Source organism: Salvelinus fontinalis, chromosome 14 (assembly GCF_029448725.1).
Source record: "Salvelinus fontinalis isolate EN_2023a chromosome 14, ASM2944872v1, whole genome shotgun sequence".
In the NCBI taxonomy this organism is placed as follows: domain Eukaryota; kingdom Metazoa; phylum Chordata; class Actinopteri; order Salmoniformes; family Salmonidae; genus Salvelinus; species Salvelinus fontinalis.
Genome location: NC_074678.1, coordinates 32,298,092 through 32,305,858, shown reverse-complemented (window position 1 = coordinate 32,305,858; position 7,767 = coordinate 32,298,092). Strand labels below are relative to the sequence as shown.

Here is a 7,767-nt window from a genome sequence, read left to right as displayed (position 1 = left end):
AAGAGAATAAAAGTCTGTCTGTCTGCCAATTGAAGCTCAACAGAAGTTGGGTGACGCAACAGGACAATGACCCAAAACACAAAAGTAAATCAACAATAGAATGGCTTCAACAGAAGAAAATACGCCTTCTGGAGTGGCCCAGTCAGAGTCCTAACCTCAACCCAATTTGAGATGCTGTGGTATGACCTCGAGAGCAGTTCACACCAGACATCCCAAGAATATTGCTGAACTAAAACAGTTTTGTAAAGATGAATGGTCCACAATTCCTGCTGACCATTGTGCAGGTCTGATTCGAAACTACAGAAAGCATTTCGTTGAGGTTGTTGCTGCCAAAGGAGGGTCAATCAGTTATTAAATCCAAGTACTTTTCCCACCCTGTACTGTGAATGTTTACACAGTGTGTTCAATAGAGACATGAAAACGTATAATTGTTTGTCATTAGTTTAAGCAGACTGTTTGTCTATTGTTGTCACTTAGATGAAGATCAGATCAAATTTTATGACCAATTTATGCAGAAATCCAGGTAATTCCAAAGGGTTCACATGCTTTTTCTTGCCACTATCTTAAAAATAAATGTTATATAATATTCTTTGTTTCAGGTCAACATCATAAACAAATTGTAGATATCTATTTGAATTCCAAAATTAAATAAGGTAACATATAACAACCAACAAAAACAATATGCATTATACATTCCCTTTCAGTTCTCTGCTTTAAGTGTTTCATTACTTCATTTTTTTTCTCATTAATTTCATGAACATAATTATTTTATTTTCCTTACTTAACACTGTTGCCAAATGTCTTTATATTGACACTTCTTAGGGTATCTCCAAGATTAGGGGGATAAGATAGCAAAAAGGGTCCCCATATTGGATAGAAATCTTGTTCCTAAATATAATACTAATTTTCTGTCATTTTTTAAAGATGATTGAGCTGTGCTAAGGTAAGTGAGGGCCTGTTCCCAATGACACCCAGTACAAATAGCTATGGGTCCATTCTTATATGACATGTGAACAAGCTCCATTTTTACATTTTTCCAGAAAGTCCAAAAGAGTTGGCCATGAGTGCCTTTTTCCCTTCATACACTTACAACAGGTATCAGAAAATTCTGCTCTCATTTAATTACATATAATGGGAGTCCTATGAACCCTTTGCATAATCTTATATTGCATCTCTTGCACCTTGTTGCAGATGGACAGTTGTCTTGCTTCGAGTATAGCCTTTGTCCAATTTAGAATTTTCTGGGCCTCTCCCCAGCTCCGTTTCCTATACCCTAATCAGTGCACCTCTTTCCTTTATTTTAACATGTGCAGGTAGTAAGTACACCATCATACTTTTGGGATAAGTGTCTTTTCAGATTCCAAAATAATTATTTAGTTGTGGACACTACATCACCACACTCCCTCTCTTGCTCTTGGTCCTCGTCTTTGTAAGCCACCTTGATTCAGCACCTGTGTGTTTTATCCGTTTCTTTATGAAAATATTTAGTGAACTCCATGACAGTCGCTAAAGCAAGGGGCTATTAGCAGCACACAAATAGACTACAAATGCATGCTGTGGGGGAGGCATGCCCTGAGCTCGTGAAGTGAGTACTACTGGAGTACTACTGGAGCTGAGCGAGAAGGCGAAGTTCCAGCCTTTGGGAATCTCCTTCCATGCTCCAGTCAAATTGGGCACGCTCTGCTCTTCTCCAGCTCCGCTCCGCTCACATACTCTGCCCCCAACTCAGTCGCGCTACCTGAAAACACGTGATACCGTAAAGTGTGGTGAATTCGCGGAAACTGATGAACGGATGGCTTGACTGTTTTATGCCAGTGTCGGCTCGCTTTTGCCAGTGTCGGCTCACGATCGTAGTACATTTAGACGCGTGGAGGAGGTGTTGGGTTCTGTGAGACGGTGAGCTGTCACCCTGTTCGATCAGGGAGTAAGCTTCCCCACAAGAGTTGCTCAGCGGGCTAGAGAGGAAGTTTCTTTGTCATTTCACAAAGGTAAAGATTAAACAAGTCAGTCAGTGACTCAGAGTTCATGTCAATACAAAAACAGGTGAGCTATGAAGATGCAGCTACTGAAATGCACACTATTTGCAATAATAGTGTTGAACATGATTTTTAAATGACTACCCCATCTCTGTACACAGTGGTTGTATTTAAATAAGGTTAGGCCACATTGATTGGAAATTTGTTCTCATCTGTTGCTTAAGGGAGCTTTTGACTGAAAATGCATTGGGACAAAAACAACTACATAAGAAGATTTATAAGGTTGATTTCGACGGTCTTAAAATACAAATAAGTTGTCCCGAGACAAATAAATTGGTCCGTGACTGCTCGTCACTGTTCGTCATTTGCACCATAGATACCCCATTCCGTTAAGTGCATTTGTGGTGGTTATAACAGGTACAAGTAACTAACCACTAAGTTCTCACACCTAATATTATACACAGAATATGTCACTAGTTATGTTGAAATTCATCTCCTTTCATGTCATGTCTGGTATTTCCCCCTCAGCTCAACTTCAAGACCTCAGTGCTTGCTCTACCAGGCAGCCAACATAACATAAACATTACCCACGCGGTAACCTACACATTGCAACACACACACACACACACACACACACACACACACACACACACACACACACACACACACACACACACACACACACACACACACACACACACACACTGTTTGTGTGCTAATCAGTAAAGAGTGAACAATAAGAGGAATTTATTAATTTGAAAAGATAAATTCCATCCATTCCAAAAAGTTAAAAACAATTATTATATTGGCTGCCCATATTGAGTTTTACATACATACTGTAAGTGAACTGGAGTCTCTCAGTTCTATAAAACACTTAATCCCCAAGTCCGGCTAATTAAGCAGGATTTACAGTAAAGTATGCTATAATGGATTTTATCCAGTTAACTTGGACACTGAAGAAGCATGGCAGAGAAGCAAAAACAAACAAAAAAATCTACCAAATGTCTGTTTTAAGTTGTACATAATGTCTTTGCTGTAACTTTGGTGTCAATGTTACAGCGCTGTGGTTGGTCTGCTCTGTGCTCCTGTGCCGTGTGGTCAGTCAGATACATAAAGCGGGAGTGGGGGGGAGGCCCTATCTCTGACATCCCTAAGGACAGTAGAAGCTCTGGGGGTCTTCAGCCTCAGCTTGTGCGGTAATGCAGCACTGGAGGAGGCTGCTGGGACCTGCTGTTCCCCCTCCTCGTCTGAACACCTTCTCTTAGGGGTGGGCCTCAGCAGGGGAACTCCCGGCCAGGACGATAGGGCAGGGGGGAGAAGCGGGGGCAGGAGAAGGGAGGATGAGTTTGCAGGGTGGAGGACACTGGGCATGTCTAAGATGTATGGATATCCCCTTCTGGTTGGTGGAGCTTGTGGATGGATTAGGGCAGGGGAAGGTTGCCCAGTCAGGACGGAGGGTTGGTGGTGGTAAGTGGGCAGGGTGGAGGGGTCTCTGTAGCTGGGCCTGCTGCCCCAGTAGACATCTCTGTCCAGGGACTGGGTTGAGCTGCTGGGTGGCGGGGACTGGGGGCTGTAGGTGTTCGCATGGCGGAGCCGTAGCAGGCTGTTCTGGTGGGCAGCGTAGGCCGCAGGGCTCACCAGGCCAAAGTGGAGTTTGAGGGCCAGCAGTTCTGTGTTCAACCGGGCGTTCTCTTCACTCATGGCCACCAGGCGGCTCTCCAGCACATAATCGCTCACCCTCCTCTTCTCCCGCGACCGCTTGGCCGCCTCGTTGTTCTTGCGACGCTTCTCCCAGTAGGTGGCGTCCTTCTTCTCATTTGGGATAAACTCTCTCTTGCGCCGCAGGCCCTTGGGTGCCAGCTCCCACTCTAGGTAGGCTATGTGACCGTCCTCCATTTCGTCGATGCTCCCATTTGGAGATAGCGATATGGGTTCCATCTGGTCTCAGTATAGAAAGTAGGATGGCTGTTTCTTTGTTGGGCAGGTAAAAGGAAGATAAGTAACTCTCATGCACTTTCAGGTTGGTTTTCTAGGATGTCACCTGTGAAGGGCAAGTTAATTATTAGTAAAGTATTTGTCAAATCGTATGTGTAGGCTATACATTTTCAAATTTCTGCTATACAGTATGTCTAAGTGCCTGGGTCACAGATCAGAACATTTATTGATTTCTGTGTTTGACCGTTGACAGCTTTGAATGAAATGCTGTTATAGAGCCACAAAGCCCACTCCTATCCCACTGTCAGCCCACTGCTCAGCCCTCAGTCTGTCTTTGAGACCAGACACCTCCACGTCTAGACAAGCTGAATAAAACAGTGATGGAAAGGCAGAGAGGAGGAGTTGTCTGAGGTGTAACCAGACCCTCTAGTGTGACTAAAATAATCTTTATGTCTGAAAGACTTCCGGAGGGTGCAAGAAAATTGAATTGGTGATTAATATAGTATGTAAGATGGACATGAGGTAGTATGCATGACCTTCAAGTTAAAATGTTGGACAGTTAGTATGATAAGGTATTACGTGGCTGTTCTCTGCTCTACCAGCTCTTATGTCATTCACACAAACAATTTCTAGATTTGACACAGGAACTTCTCTGTACCTGCCTCTTCTTTCAACTTGACTAATCAACTCATATTCTTCTCCTAGCTTAGACACTGAATACACATAGTTGAGAAAATAGCTGTTTTTGTGGACTTTTAATGATTTGCAAAGTTAAGATATGAGCTACATGTCATTTGTGACATACTGATTCGTGGCATGAACAATGTTGGCTGATAGAGCGGACAAGTCAAGTGATTGAGAGTGACAAACACACTCAATGTGCTCGGTGCAGAGCAGGCTCGTTTTAGAAACAAGGTTTTGCTTTCACAATGCTGCTCTCTCTCTCTCTCTCTCTCTCTCTCTCTCTCTCTCTCTCTCTCTATTTCTCTCTCTCACATACACACACTCATCTTTTTCTGATGGTGCACTCACTTGTCCACCCCCAGCTACTGATTGTCTGCAATGTGCCCACCGCTTGCTCCATATCTTCTACCTCCCTTTCATTTTCTGGCCCTCGCCCCTTACTGGCAGATGAGAGGGGGGTCAGTTAGGAGTGAGACTGCATGTGCCCTAGCTAGAGGACAATACGTACAAACAGGAACATAGAAACCCTAAAATGAAAAAGCACTACAATGGAGCCATGCTCATCTGTTTCATTGCAGTGGAGGGTGAGTGGGTGGGTGAGTGGGTGGGTGAGTGGGTGCGTTTGGTGGGAAGCTGTGCAGGAGGAACAAAGCTATGTTAGATTTGCTTAACCACAGCTATGAGACTACGCGGCCTGTGTGTGTAGTGTGTGAAGTGAATACACAGATGCACTCTCTCACACACATATGCAGAAAGATCAGACTGAGATATTCTTAATCAATCTGGGAACATCTGAAACAGAATTCCTACAGTTACATGTTATCAAGCTATTATTCATGTTCATCTGTTTAGCCAGTGTGAAGCCACTCCTGAACCGTTACAGGCTTATTAATAAGAGCACCATGTCCCAATGTGAACTCTGATCTGTCTGAATGTCAGTGTATGCAACTCAATAGTTTGATTGATTGGTTTGGATTTCAATGTTGGCTGCTGATTGATGTTGTTTGGCCACCATGTTTCCCTACAGAAGAGAGAGCTGAGACCATTCTGTACCAGCTGTCAGCCCCGTGATACCAGCATCATAACCACTAGAGCAACATAATAACTACTAGAATCCTCCGAAGGTGACCAGATGAATGTACAAGCTAAGGTCCTGTAGTGGTGTGTTGCAATTGAGATAAGTGCATGTGTGACATAGACAAAATACACTAGAGATTTGCACTACAGATCCACAGATGACGCATTCTCTGTTGCACTCCTCACTGCCCTTTCCCACACGACAAAAAGAACACCTACAGTATGTGAGAATGCTGTTCATTCACTGCAGCTCAGCATACAACACCATAGTGCCCTCCAAGCTAAGGACCCTGTAAAGTCTACGGCAGTTGTGTTCGGCGCATGTGACAAATAACATTTAATTTGATTTGAGGACGCTGGGATTAAACACCTTCCTCTGCAACTCTATCATGGATTTCCTGACGGGCTCCACAGGTAGTGAGGGTAGGCAACAACACATCCACCACGCTAACCCTCAACACGGGGGCCCCTCAGGGGTGCATGTTTAGTCCCTTCCAGTACTCCCTATTCACCCACCACTCCAACACCTTCATTAAGTTTGCCGACAACACGACGGTGGTAGGCCTGATCACCGACGACAATGAGACAGCCTACAGGGAGGAAGTCAAAGACCTGACATGGTGGTGCCAGGACAACAACCGCTCCCTCAACGTCATGACAAAGGAGCTGATCGTAGACCACAGGAAACAGATGGCGAGCACGCCCACATTCACATCGACAGGGCTGTAGTGGATCGGGTCGAGAGTTCCTCGGTGTCCACAGCACTGAGGACCTATCATGGTCCAAACACACCAACAGAGTCCCCTCAGGAGGCTGAAAAGATTTAGCATGGCCTCTCAGATCCTCAAAAGGTTCTCCAGCTGCACCATTGAGAGCATATTGACTGGCTGCATCACTGCTTGGTATGACAACTGCTTGGCATCCGACCGCAAGGCACTACTGTACTGGGCAGTAGTGCGCACTGCCCAGTACATCACTGGGGCCAAGCTTCCTGCCATCCAGGACCTCTATACAAGTTAGTGTCAGGGCCCTAAAAATCATCAAAGATCCCAGTCTGGGACCAAAGGGCTCCTGAACAGCTTCTACCCGCAAGCCTTATGACTGCTGAACAGTTCATCAAATGGCTACCCGAACTATTCGCATTGATCCCCTTCTTTTTGCACTAACTCTCTTGCGTTGGCTGTATGCACACTCACTGGACTTTACTCACATATACTACACTGACACTCCAACACACACATACAGTGCCTTCAGAAAGTATACACACACCTAGACTTTTTCTAAATGTCATTGTGTCATTGTGTTACAGCCTGGTGTTACAGCCTGAATTTAAAACTGTCACTGGCCTACACACAATACCCCATAATGTCAAAGAGGAATTATGTTTTTAGAAGTTGTTACAATTTAGTTAATAATGAAAAGCTGAAAAGTTTTGAGTCAATACGTATTCAAGTCCTTTGCTATGGCAAGCCAAAATAAGTTCCGGAGTAAAAATTTGCTTAACAAGTTACATAATAAGTTGAATGGACTCGCTCTGTGTGCAAAAATAGTGTTTAACATGATTTTTGAATGTCTACCTCATCTCTGTACCCCACATATACAATTATTGTTAAGGTCCCTCAATCGAGCAGTGCGTTTAAAACACAGATTCAACCACAAAGATCAGGGAGGATTTCCAATGCTTTAAACATCCCAGAAATGACTGTGCACTTGGGTGACACTACTTACTCATATGTTTTATCAAAGTCTGATCACAATCACAATTGTGCATAATACAGTGTGTCCATCCTAAACTGGTGTAATTATACTGGCAGGTACATCATCTGAAGATAACTAATGAAATGAGAATGATTACAGATGCTAACACACAGGTATCATTATCTAGATGTGTAAGATATCCTGTGTTTGATGACAACATGGCTCTCTCTGTGCACTTTAGATATTTGGTCTGTATTTCAAAGCAAAAAACTACATCTGTGTGTTTTACAAAATTCCCCAAAGGTCAAAATAACAATGACTTGTTCATTTCTATGCGTCAGAGGGGTTGCCAGTGTCATGATATTCAGAAGTATCATGGTAAGCAAATAAAACATGA

The 7,767-nt window shown here is 43.8% G+C and overlaps 1 protein-coding gene across 1 annotated transcript; it reads right to left on the bottom strand.

Moving 5' to 3' along the window:
- Positions 1–2,735: 2,735 nt before the first annotated feature.
- Positions 2,736–4,127, bottom strand: nfil3-4 (nuclear factor, interleukin 3 regulated, member 4). Its single transcript, XM_055943637.1, has one exon. The coding sequence runs from the start codon at positions 3,912–3,914 to the stop codon at positions 3,075–3,077; it is 840 nt and encodes a 279-aa protein (XP_055799612.1). The 5' UTR covers positions 3,915–4,127; the 3' UTR covers positions 2,736–3,074.
- Positions 4,128–7,767: the final 3,640 nt, after the last annotated feature.

Bases quoted from the DNA above. Each gene is read 5' to 3' on its own strand.
- nfil3-4 (XM_055943637.1), bottom strand. From the start codon at position 3,914: ATGGAACCCATATCGCTATCTCCAAATGGGAGCATCGACGAAATGGAG.